At 45.4% G+C, this 13,795-nt stretch overlaps 1 protein-coding gene across 7 annotated transcripts in view; it reads left to right on the forward strand.

The window, feature by feature from the left end:
• The first annotated feature begins 132 nt into the window (after positions 1–132).
• Positions 133–13,795, forward strand: part of scrib (scribble planar cell polarity protein) — a 68,367-nt gene continuing 54,704 nt past the window's right edge. For all 7 annotated transcript variants that reach the window (XM_083673847.1, XM_083673850.1, XM_083673852.1 and 4 more), the window contains exon 1: positions 133–1,512. In XM_083673847.1, the coding sequence (XP_083529973.1) occupies positions 1,354–1,512 (159 nt within the window). In that variant the 5' untranslated portion in view covers positions 133–1,353. The remainder of the gene's footprint in view (positions 1,513–13,795) is intronic.

The raw sequence follows: 13,795 nt of genomic DNA on the forward strand, positions 1-13,795 counted from the left end.
CACCCTCGGGGTGTGCAGACGTATAAATCACATACACCTAGCCACAACAACAATGAGGAGGAGCCGCTGGGCGGAGCTGGTCGTGTTTAGTTTTGTTTGACTAGTCACCCCAGCTAGTGTGGTAGTTCGCAACCACACAACCGGCCGAAAGTGAGGAAACTCCCAGGCGAAATATTCACAAACGCCACCTTCAGCCCGATTTGTGAGCTAGTGGTTGCTTGCTACATGAAGTAGGAGTCAACAGAAAATAGCCACACCGGTTGCTAGTGTCATCTCGGACTTGTTCTGCGAGCCCCAACACCGAAGGAGTCACAAAGCGGCGGTACCTCAGCTTTCCCAGCCCAGCCCCCACACGTCTCACCGGCCTCGCGCAAGGAGAGAGGGAAAAGAATCCTGTTGCTGTTGTTGTGTGCAGTGTTCTAGTGGGTCCTTCCTTTTTTGTCATACATTTGACTTTTGATCATTTTACAATGCAGATAGCTTTTCGACGATAGCTCCGTATGTTTTTCAAAATTGGTTATACATAGCTTGCTAGGTCGTGAAATTGCGAGTTTGTTTCCCTAGCTTTATAGGCACGAGAGAGACCACAAGCTCGTGAGCTAGCCTAGCTACACAGCAGTCGACTACTACTACGACATTCAACCTAGCTGTCCATACAGACGCAATTTGAAGCCGTGTGTCGATACATGCAGCAATTTCTGGTAATGCAGCATAGCCTGTCGTATTTTACTCAGAAGCGTAGCTAATCGCATTAAGCTACAGAACACACATTTGTAACGGCGAGCCCTTCTTAGTTTGGCTAGCTAGCCTGGGTAGCTAACATTACAGAATCCATACTAGCCAATGAGCGAACTAGACAGGCCAGCTTCCCTGTATCAGAATAGCAAGTTGGCTAATCGACTGAGCTGTTTATCATTACACAGTTAGATATGGAAATGAAGACGTCTATTGTTTGTTTTAAAGTATGTTCTTTTAGATTAAAAGATAATATTGTGATTGGAATTTAGCTGATCAAATACCTTGGGGCAAAGGCTAAACTGACTAGCTAAAGTTCTTCTGCTATCCTGTTTTATATTATCACTCACATTTTTATTGGATTTGAACCGATAGAAGACCACGAAAAGAACTGGGATATAAATTGACAAGCGGAATTAATTCTGTCTCTGGTTTTAACTGGATTTTGGCCTCCCATTTTGGATCGACGTGGGAGCAGCGCGATTTCGACGTCCACTCTTTATCGGTTACTGTCGATTTTTTTTCTTTACTCCCTCCTCCCCCACACCCTTTCGCCGTTCTCTCTCCGATGCGGAGTGTTGACTAGCACCGGCAACCAAATCCCCACGGCGGCCGGACATGCTGAAGTGTATCCCTTTGTGGCGCTGTAACCGCCACGTCGAGTCGGTGGACAAGCGACATTGCAATTTGCAGACTGTCCCCGATGAAATATTCCGTTACAGCCGCAGTCTTGAAGAGCTTCTTCTCGACGCCAACCAACTCAAAGAACTACCTAAGGTAAGCAACCAGTGGTAACCCCTATTGTGGCTCATCTAAACCCGAAGAAGTATTGCAAGTAAATCTCCACATGACAGGCTGTGGTGACATGATGATGTGGTGTATCTGTCACGCATCTGTACACATTTGTAGGTGTTTGAACTAAAACAATATGCAACCAAAACGGTAATTGATCAATTCATAGAAAGAACAGGCCATACAAGGTTTTAAATGATTATTAATCACATATCCCACCTGGGTCAGCAGTACCATTCACGACTTGACAGTGGGTGGAATGGTGACAAGCTGAGATGCATGGGTAACAACTTGGACTGAGGGTGTTTGCAAATTCTATTGTGCACCACTTTGTACATCATATTTCAATGTCTCCTTTTGACCTATATTGATTTCCAACCATTTCTATGCTGGGCTTGATCCTAAGCAGAGTATAGGAAGAAACAGTTGAGAGAAGTGAGCCTGTGGATGGATGCCAGCCCATTGGAGAGACATGGGCAGAGGATGCTCCTGCAGCAGAGTTGAGTGGGCGTGCTGCATGTTATCAAATGTGCAAAGGGACTCAGCAGACGAAAGGAGCTGGCATGCACCATGTTGCCCGCAGTAACTGCATGGGCCAGTGGGATTGGAATCAGAGGGGGAGGCATGTGTGGATGGAGTCTTCCACCGACACTCTTCCTACATGAAAAATGACAAAAGCTCTGCTTGCATGCCCCTCGTGTCTATTTTTAGGGGAGTTGCTGGATGGTTATTTATCTGTTTCCCCTCCAGCTCCGCAACACACTTATTTACACCAGAGCACAGGAACAGTGATCTGACTCTCGCCTCATTATGCTGTTCTGTTCATTGTTCTGCCCTGGGACAAGGCAATGACTATGGATGATGATGGAGTTAGAGTTCATAGATGTGCTGTTCAAAAATGCTGCTGAGATAGACTGGACACTCAGACTTAATGGAGCACAGTGGTGACAGGGACAAGTAGCACAGGCACTAGGCCAAATGATGACAAACCATTTAATGGCAAGGGAAAAGTTCACAAAAAGCCTAAAGCCTTTGAACTGTTGTACACATGTGCAAGTGCACACTGCTCTAGGGGTTTGAGTTCACTCCAATCTGAGAGCAAATGTGCACGCCACCACATCATCTCGATGTTTGGTGTGGGAGTAAAAGACCCAGATGTTCCAAAGTGATCAATGTTGAAATTCCCTACATGCACACTTTGTTTACCCTTACTTTGAGACATGACTGAATCCCAGGCCGTTGTATTTGGCAAACTTCCAGAATGTGTCGCAATGAAGCATAAATTGGGTTTATTACTTAAGTTAACTAAGACAATGCAATTGTTCATCTGCTTTCCTTGACCTCTGCTTCACTTAGCCCTTTTTGACCGATTTGCTTCGTCTTTTAGTTAGTGCGTGTGTTGACTGTTTGGACTGACTTTGCCACAAAACGGCCCTGTTTATGACCAAGCTCAGCTGAGACTTGGCTCCAGCCCTCATTCACTGGAGGGAGAGATGATGATGGGGGGGGAGCAGCTCACTATAGCAATGGGACTCACAAAAACACAGACATACAGCTGTTTAATATTTAATTCAGGCTGCTAGTTAGTGGGAATAGGGGGTCCCTGACTCAGAGAGCGGTTTTGTGCCCGCAGTGCATGGCCTGGTCTTCCTGTCTCAGCCCGGCCCAGGGCTTGGTTCAGGGGGTCATAAGGCTAACTGAAGGCTACAGTCGGATACCCTGGCATGGATTGCTAACACGCACAGACAGACCCCTCTTTGCGGCGCTGGCTTTGGCCGAGAGACACAAATGCGGTGTGACACAGGAGCTCTGGCCCATGTTGTGTCTGTTGTGTGCAGACACAAAACATATGGTCCCCCACTGGCCTGCAGGTCCAGGAGGGCTTCAGAGAGGCAGGGTGTAGAGAGCCTACGCCCATACAGGGTCAGAATGGAGCTGTGTGCATAAAACATGGCAATTATCAACTCTCAAGATAAAGGAGTCATATGCTCTCATTCATGTAATTTGTACCGTCTTTGTTATGGTATGACAGCCATTTACAATAAAGTGTGTTGTGATGGGTGTGGAATGCACTTTGAAACAAAACAAAATTTGAACTACAGTATTATTCTTGATGATAACGATCTATGGTAGTCCATATAGTATGTTTTAGTGGATTGGTATCATGCATACAGTAGTAGTTATTAAGAGTCAATCAACGGTGCACATTTTCATTCATGTACTCATGCAAGTCTTTGTCAACCCCCATTGATTGGCCTGTTGCTCATAGCCTATTGCAACGTCTGTGTGGAGAAATCATGGGTGTTAGCCTAATGCACCACCATGTGCAGCAGATGTCATTGAGAATAATCCTGTCACAGCACCCTCACACTGTGTCACTGTGTAGAGGGGTGGGCAGCAGGGTGACCTAAGGCCACTGACATGGGTATGGACCCAAATGTCTCTCCAAAGATTTGTTTTACAAGGTCTGCTTGAGCTGTGCTGGTTTAGTTACCCTTATTGATGTAGCTTCTCCATTGTGTTGAACATTATGGACTAAACCTATCAAGCATTATAATGACCCATAGGCCTAGTCAAAGAAAGTAAGTAAGATATGTTCTGTGATGGTAGATAAGTGCCAATTCTGGAGATTGGTAGAGGGCAGGGGGTAGATTTGCTTTATAGGGTTTGGGAGGAGGTTTAGCAGTGTGAACAGATGGAGATTCAGATGGCCGGACAGGGTCTTAAATTCACTGCGGGTCTCTTGAGCCCCCACCTGGTAACCCTAGATTATGTGTGCTGTAGTAATGCAGTTTCTGTTTGGCCTTGCGTGGTAAAAAGAAGACAACACTTGGGCTGTAGGGCGCTTTATCGGATGGATCCGCTCCAGGGAGTTTTTCTGATGAGATTGTTTGCCTTAGAAATATAACTGAGCATTTTGTAAGAGAGAAATTAGATGTTTGGGAAAAGTTGTGCAACCCTAAATCAGCTGCAACAGAAAAAGATACAGCCAGGCCACTATCCGGCCACAAAGTGAGGCTTGCATCCATAATATGACAGAACCCAGAAGGACCCTCAGAAAAGAGAGCAAGCGATCAGGAATTCCCCCACACACATGTATCCTGAGCCCTTAACATCACAGCCAAAGCTCTGTTTTCTCATTACGCAACTCTTAATCCCTGCTACTCCTTAATGCGTCTTTTGTGTTGCAGCTAAGAAGGGTTCTTTAGTGGTTTTCACAAATACCATGAACTACAAGTCCTAATTCCAATGACGGAAAACATGGAGGAGTGGTGGATTCATTCGATCCCCAGAATGTCTGAGAAGCAGAGAGCCTCTTGCTCCCCATATCTTTTCTCAGTTCTGTTCTATGTTAGGATGGCATGATCCTGTGTTCCCTCTCATGCTTGCAAATACTGTTAGTTGGGCAGGTGTTGGTTTTCACTTTCTGTTTGCAGACAATTTCTTTGCCAATGAATGAACTTCCCCCTAGGAACCTTTAAGGAAAGGGACATGGCTGCGCCCACTGCCTCACTGGAGGATCAGGTTGAGTGGGGAAGTATCTTCTAACAGTCGTAAAGTCTTGTGACAGGTTACAAAGTAGCCCATTCACCTTGTCTGACGTCCCTTACTAATCCTCATATCCAATGTCATGGTTCTTTGTCCTAGCTCTGTGTGTTCTTTACTGCCTCTGGCCTAACTCGCATTTAGACTCAAAACAAATGAATCAAAAACGTTTTCACAAAACGAAGGCTAGGGCTGTATTCCAATCCATAGGGATAATCCTGATTTCATACACACATGCAGGGTGAATCTGCCCAGGGAACTATGTAGTGCACTAAGTAGAAACATTTATTAGTTCAGGATGCCCTGCAGCATCATAAAACTGTGACACAAGTGACATGCATTTCAGTCACCCACACAACAGGGACGTAAACAATTCAGTAACTGAATTGTGTTGGCTACCTTGCTAACGTTAACGTTACATTTAAGCCATATTTATGTAAGTCACCTTAAATATAAAAATATTATGAGCGAAAAATGCTTTGCATAGATCAAATAGCTGTATTGTACAAATAAAGCATACTTAAAGTGGTAATGTTTTCAATTTTCCCGCAATCCTCGCTCAGCTCTACCAATGACTGTCGAGGCCTTGCACTATACAGCATTTCCTGTATAGTGTACAACTGTTGTTCCCTACGGTTACGCCAAGGTTGAAGGTAACTTTGAACCCTTAAAATGACTGAATACCCAGTGCAATGCCCTGCGCAGGGAATGACTGCCAAATTGGAACACACTCTAGATGTGGGCCAGCTAGCCCTACAGTAAAATGGCCAGCTACCCCTAGTAAAACATAAGTCACTGTTTTCAGAAAGGCAAGAGCACCTCCATGTTAGTTAAACAAAAAGGCTCTTCTGATTAATTATTTGTTAGTTACTTGGCCCTCTTTAGGATTTTACAGTTTCACTTTTAAGTTACCCTTTGTTTCAATTCTGGGACAAATATGCATATGTACAGTTACATATCTGTTTAGTCTTCCAATGGCCTCCAGTTGTTTTGAAAATAATAATGACTAATATAAATTGTTGATGGGGTGTGTGTCCTCCATTAGTTCTGAGGAGCTCAAACAGGCAGGTGATGGCACAATGTGGCTAATCTGTGTAAGCGTAAAAGGTGTTCCTGTCACGTACTGCCATGATGATGTCACATGTTTAGGCTACATATCACCAGGTTTGTTTAGTTGATACCCCAGGTTGTAGGACAAACTGTTTTTTCCATGTTTCCATTATCTCTAGGATGATAAGCTATGAATTGTTTTATGACTTGGTGTGAGAGAAAGTAGAGCCAACAAGATCCTGTTTGTACACATTTATGCTGGGTGAGGGGATAAGTGCAGTTGATTGGTAACCAGTTAGCCTGCACTCTTTGATTTGGGGATGGTGCAAAAGTAGCCATGTTATATAGCCAGTTGGTATGTGCAATGCATAGCCTATGCTGAGCAACTAATCAAATTATTCAGCCTGGAAAGAACTGAAAAATAATTTGCAACCTGTATCTTTTAGTCTTTTCAGGATGCAACTAGGCATTGCACTTTCAATGTAAGTATTAGATTTGATTTCATGAAGAACATATGGTCTATAGTAATTCTATGAGACATAATAACCATCCAGATTTATTTGTTTGTATCTTATTCATTCATTGTGTTAGAAGTACTTTATGTTAGCAAGTGTCGCCTCAGTTCTCATCACCCCCTCTCTGTGTCTCTTGCCCAGGGGCAGATTAGAGCTTCACCCGGCTGTGAAAATGGCCTTCAGCCCCCCACTCTGCCCTCCCTCATACAGGCCAATGCATCTGAGTGAGAGTTTCGTATGGGACCTCCTCTTTAATTCCATTTCGGGACTCTTTTTGAGTACAAGTGGACTGATGAGGTCTGAGTGCTTTCCACTCTCTGTGTCTCTTGTGTAGGTTCAGCCGTGGGTCAAACTGCAGTCCAAATGAAAGCCAATTTGCATCCACTTCGCTCTGCTGTTACTAAATGTCCTGTAACCATTCCATTGTTTATCTTTAATTGGAATAAGTCATGCTTGCACAATGTATGAGTATATGTCTGTTTCACAAGTAAAACATTTCTCTTTACTGTTCACTCCCTCTTCCGTCTTACCTAAAAGAGGTGTTAAACAACCTGTTAATATTTCAGGAACCGGCCCTCAAAATCGCCCACTGAAAGCCTCTTGGCACCCCTCAAAACCCCTCACTACTATTTTCTATATTTACCTCAAAGATGAGTACTAAATGTGTAATGTCTGTCCAGACTTAAGAAAATGGTCGTCTGCAAAAATCTAGGACATACCCATTACCATCCTCCTGCAGACCATGTTCTTACACAAGTTCTGTACAGAATTTGTGTAGCCCCCTCTCTCAATTCCACTCTTAAGGAGCGTAGACGCCTTGCCTCCCCAGCGGCTGACTAAACTAGGCCAGGACTGGTGATAAATCACACCTGCCACTAGCCGCTCTGCGGTAAAACCACATTAGTTCCCCTCGCTCTCTCTTTCTTTCCTTCTCCTCTCTCTGAGGGCAGGAAGCAGTGGTGCAGTCGCTCAGTAGCAGGGGAAACCAGGTCCACCACAAGGACTATCACTTCTGTAGCTTTGTTGATGCAGTTGGTTTTCTGCGTCTTTCAGGGCTGACATGGCATCTCTTGAATCTGCTGCTCTGAAAATGAATCAGTCTTGGATCAGTCTTCAGTGTGCACAGTCAGTATGCTGAATCACAGTGCTAGGAAGGTGAGAGGAGAGCAAACGCGATGATCTGGTGAAGAACCAGCGTTGTAAGAGGTCCCGTTAATGTGGAAGCACATTCAGCAGGTTCCTTTGTCTGAGCTGATGACCAGCTGGTCTCACATCCTGCCCCACCCCCTCTAGCCCCCCACCTCCCCTGGTAGGGGTTTTTATTCCGGAGATGGATTAACAGGGGGGGAGGCCTCGCACCCGTGGTGGAGGAAGTGATCCTGGGTGCTGCAGAGCAGGTTGCACTCAGCCTCACTGATCCCCAGTCCTCTGGGAGGCTGGTCCACCTCCAGCCACAGAGGAGCCAGCCAGATAGAGGACGTGTCAGGCTGGAGCAAGGAGACGGTCACAGAGCCAAGAGTCAAGCCCAGGGGAGACACCTCACTTCTGCTGGGTCACCCCAATCATGCTGGGTGACTGACAGACACATACAAGCAGCAGGACCTGCTGTCTCACTAAACCCAGACAAGGTCATCATGCCTGTTTGCCGGTAAACACCGGCAGTGGCACCAACATTAACCCAACAGTGCTCATATCAGGGCAGTGTCAACCATAGACCGGTTCTGTATGCAGTCCTGTTGTAAATCTCACAGCTTTCCCCTGCACTCTGCCCCCAGTCACCAGCCTTAAAGGTAAACAATGAGCCGAGGCAGCGGTGAATAATTGAAGGCTGCAGTGGGGGCAGCTGTTAGAGATAGGAGTGTCTGTGACTGTCGTGCACGGCTGGTGCACTGTGATAGGATGGATGGGCTGCTGGCCACTACCATTAACATTAAGTACAAACAACCTGGGTGACATGGAGACTTGATGGCCCTGCCACGTGAGGCCATTCTTTCACGCTTTCTCTCTCACCTCTCTCTCTTTGTGTATTTAAAGCCTGTCTGGAGCCCCAGTGGTCAAGGGCACAGACCTACTGGTCTCAGGTGGCTTGGATCTGCCTAAACACCTCCATGCTTACACGGCATTAGATTCCACACAAAATCATTTTGGCCCCATGTATAGATAAAGAATATATAGAAACTTGTTTGGCTTCACACTGTGGACCAATTGCCTGGGGATACGGCAGTGAGGTGTAATTGAAATTTCACAGTAAAGGTAGAGCAAACTTTTTGGACATCAGTGACCTTTTCATGCATCTGTCTCAAAGCAGTTTGACATTTCCATTGTTTTATAAAGGGGTTATATCAGGATTTAGGAGGTGACGTTGCAAAACTGTCCCTCCAATTTTGTTGCTTTTCCATGACATTAAACAACCGCCTTCAGTTCACTTCAGATGTTATTGGAATTTGTAAAACAACACTCCCACTGTATTCTGTCTCCCAACCTAAGGTAGCAGAACCCAAAATTAACTTGCATGTCTATTATAAGAATGTAGTTGGCATGAATTGACAAGTAAGGGTTATGTCTAAGCCTCAGCCACAAAAGAGGATACCCCACTGTTTGTGGGCCTGTGAGGTGAAAGAGTTTAAATGCAGCCGTGACATTTCTTTGGGGTGCTCTATCTGGGGTCCTTTTGATCTCATTGGAGCTCGCTCACTGGTACTGAATGGCCACATGATAGGGCCTTTGAGGGCACTCATACAGTGCACCTAACTATCTCCTTGTGGGGGGAATGGATTGACCAGGAGGGCACTAGAACTGACCGCACACACATACTGGCCTTTATCTACTGGCCACACTGAGTCATTTATCTTCTGTCTCTCTGAAACCTGACTCTTCTGCTCGTTAGGCCTGCTGCATGTTCTGACTGCAGCCCTGGCTTCTTTGGATTCCAGTGTTAGTCTACATCTCTCTCTACGTTACCTGCCATCTATCTTCATCTCAGTGTTTCTTTTCTGTGCTTTTTCACAATGTGATCTGTTGCATCTACCCATATAGCTTTGTTGCACTGATCTCACTGTATTAGTAAAATAGGCCTTTATTGTCTTTAATCTATAGGCTGCACCTGCTCAGTAGTCTAGCAAATTGTCCAGCACATCGGCCAGGTCAAATGGGTCTGGTTCTGCAGACAGTGCCCATGCATTGAGTGATTGAGCCCAGTTGAAAGTGAGCTCTCTTTCTGACTAACTGGGTTGGCCCCAGTGGTGGAGCTGCGTCAGGGGGCACACTAAGCACTGGTTTGTCAGTCAGTCAGCATAGAGGGTTTGGTCTCAGTGCTGATTTGTTGACGTCCGTGTTTTTGTTGTTGATTCCTTTTTGTTGGGAGCGCCTAGACGAGCAGGAAGTGGGAATAATCGAGTGAGCCGTGGAATGCGCTGTTTTTGTTTTTGGGACGAGGCACTGCCGTGATCTACAAACTGGGCGAGCAAAGCCAAGGGAGGGACGCACAGACACGAGCCCCATATTACATATGCACTCACTCTCATATGATGGATATCTTCTCAATCTCAATTCCATGTTGACACTCCTTTATTTTGACCCAACAGAGCCTCTTCTTCCAGTATTCCCTCCTCCGTCCTTCTCTCACACACTCATACACACATGCTGCCTGACTCAGGGCTTCTGATGAGGTACAGACAGCCTGTTGTTTCTCTGAAACCTCTACAAGCAGTGTCAGTGACCTTAGAATGAGAGAGAGGGGCTTAGCGGTATTCAAGATGAGGGTGTAACATTTGACTGTGGCGACAGCCATTCTGATTACTCTGTTTACACTACACTACCCTGTTTACACTACTTTAATGCTCTTTACTGTACTTACTGTCTTTCCTAATCATCTCATCTTTTAAGATCATGGCGTGTAGATAGTCAGTTGCCGCCCGAATTGTCAGACAATTCTACGATCCCAATTTGTCTCTGACTTGATTAGCTAGTCAATGGTTGGTTGGCAGGCTGAAACGTGCAAAAGATGAGAATTTTCTTTGAAGTGTACTGACATAATTCACACAAGAATGAAATAATCTGCGTCTGTGAACACTTAACCGTGTTGAAAGGAACTAGCAGATTACAATAGGGTTTTGTAAGTAACCATTGGAAAGCAGATTGAGAGCAACTAATGAAACTGGACAACCAAAGCAGTACACGTGTGTGTGTGTCATGCACATGCCTCCAGTGAATAACAAGTGTCAACTAACAAGACAATAATAGGACGTATATGTGCCCTTGTCTTCCTGTTGTAACACACTAGACTGCACCCATACATCTCCAACGTGGGCCTTTTGTGTGTGGTTCTGTGTGGTTGTGAGTGTGAGTGTGTGCGTTATACATGCTGGTTTGGCTTCAGGATGACAAAGGGAGGAGCCATTGAGCCCCACCAGCGGGTCTGTCTCTCCCCCCAACCACATCTTTTCACCCTCAGTGTAGCAAGAACGCTGCAATTGTCTGCTCAATTTTTCACTGAACGTGTTTTGCTCTGAGCACTTAACCCTTTCCTTTACTGTGTTTTATTGTGACTTGTTTGGCTTTCTGGAGTTTGTAGAAATTGTGAACTGTTCTAAAAGGGCAGTCATAACTCTTTTTGATAGTGTTGACGGTTTGGCCATTGTTTTTAGTTAAAGGTCACTGTTATTTTAGCGTACGCTTAAAATGGTAGTTGGGACAATACACAAAGCAACACGTTGTTCATTTTCTCAGTAAGCCTATATCTAGCTCTCCCATGATACTTCCCTTCAGCACAGTAGTAAGAGTTCTCAGTTAAGCTATCCAAATAACAATTGTCCAAAACTTCCACGACTGTTTTTAAGAGGTTGTGTGTTTGTGTGTGTGTGTTTGTACTGTAATTAACCCAGCATGGCCTCCTCAGCGCTTGAACATGTGACGCTGGAGGAAATGCAGGCATGACTGGAATCTGCAGGATTCTGCCCTGTCCTCTGGAATCCCTCACACAGCTCTGCACACATTCCTGGTGGAGAAGGCCACACACAGACATGCTAGCTTCATGCACATACACAGAGACGGATACACACACTACATACATGAACACACACACACACACACGGCAGACATAGTCAGACTTTTATCCGGGGCACATATTCCAGCTAATCAAACTTGACTTTAATTTATTCTGTATTAAACCGAAGGTGTTCTAATTCTCATAGTATTTTAATTAAGCCAGCCTCTAGACTCTATTTAACACATGGAGTCTTGGTAAGGAGCTAAGCTTGAAGAATGTAGGAGACATTTAGACAGCACAGTTCAAAGAGCTGCATGTTTAAAGGCCCTGTTTGATAATGAGGTGGTTTTACAGAGGAGAGCCCTGGCTTTATTAAAGTAATCCTGCCCATAGAACCTGGGAACACTGATCACGCTCTTTTACAGTTTAGGCTTCTTACTCTTTTGTCTTACCTTACTTACTGTACGTTTGAAATCGAGTCTGTACCTGCACACCAACAGTGTTTGATATTGGAGTGGTATCTAAATGTTGCAATGTTTATTTTAAAAGGGAGGGGATTCTCATTAGCAAAATGTTTGTTACCTCCCTGTTTGACAAGCAGGTGGATAGTGTACAGAGTCTAGCGGCATCTCATCCCTCCCTCTTTTTATCTCCCTCCATTTCTCTCACTCCCTCTGCCTTTCTCACATTCCCTCTCCATCTCTAATCTCGCTTTCACTTCATCTCTCCTCTCTCACTTCTCCTCTCCTCCTTCCTACTTCCATGTGAGGGTGTCAGTCCTGGCCAGGACAGCTGCTAGAAACCTCTGACAAGGAGCAAAATAGTCCTGGCAGACACTGCAGAGAAATGCATGAGTTCACCTGCCAGCGCCTTGACCACACTGCCACTGACCTGTCTGTGTCTTAGCAGTCTGCAGGAGGCATGTGGCAGCAACGGCAGGGTGTTGTGGCAGATGGTTGGACATGCAGGGACGGTGTCGGTGATGAGTGACTGTCTGAGTGCAGAGTATGTGACAGCGACTGTGTGTGTGTGTGTGTGTCAAAGCTGAATTGGCCTGTTGGGACTTGAGAGAGGTCAAGGACAGAGCTGTGTGTGTGTGTGTGTGTGTGTGCGAGCAAGCATGGGCCAAATATCACTGGAGGCTAGGGTTGACTTTCTCACAGCTGAGCTCCCCTTCAACACATGACACACTTTGTGTGTAGTCCCCTGTATACCAGACCCTGGTTCTTTGATGGAATAGCCTCACACTCCTATCTAGGCCTATGTGGAAGCCAATAATGTAATTTAGTGTATTTTTAGGACTATCCAACCAGAAAACCAAACTGTGTTGGTACGTAAAAATAGCAGTCATTCAGACACCCATAGAGGTGTGTGTGTGTGTGTGTGTGTGTGTTGGACCTGCCTACCGGTGATCCTCTGGAGTTGTGTGGGAGCCAGCACTGTAATTACATTGTCTACATAATAGCAATTAATGGGCTTCTGCTGTGATCCTGATTAGTGGCGTCTTGAGTTTTCCACAACTGTATGGTAGCAAAGCGTTTAGCCAAAGGTGTGTGCCCACTACACTTCAAGGACTGCTCTAGCCCCGCCACTTAAAGGGGTAGATTTACAGAGGGATAGATGAAGGTCAATGATACAGCCTTAATGATATTTTTAACCATTAAGGTCTACTTAGTCATAGTGTGTGATGTAATGATTTTGTACATATATTCAGTATTTGATCTTTTCAGATATTCATGAACAGTAGATGGATGTATTTATCCTCTGACCTAGATAGACAAATGCTTCTTGGTAGAAGTAGCTGAGTGTTGAATCCAAAGCCAGTCAGTCAAATCTCTCACCATAGATGTTGTTACACCCGACCCCGTTCCAAGACACTGGTCTCCACGGTGATTGTCCATTGAGGACCTGGAGATTGATTCTACTGAGCTGGGGGTGTATTTACCCAGGGTAACCAGGAGAGACACCAACCCTTCAGACTAGAGAACAGTTCCACTGTCAGGCGGTGTTGCTGTGTGCACAGAGAGAGCCTCGCCAGCCACAGTTAATCTGAATATCCCCACCCCCACTACCCCCCCTGTACTAACCCTAACCCCAACCCTTGAGACCTCTTCACCCCCACTACCCCCCCTGTACTAACCCTAACCCCAACCCTTGAGACCTCTTCACC

The sequence above is a fragment of the Argentina silus genome (genome assembly GCF_951799395.1).
Source record: "Argentina silus genome assembly, chromosome: 1".
In the NCBI taxonomy this organism is placed as follows: Eukaryota; Metazoa; Chordata; class Actinopteri; order Argentiniformes; family Argentinidae; genus Argentina; species Argentina silus.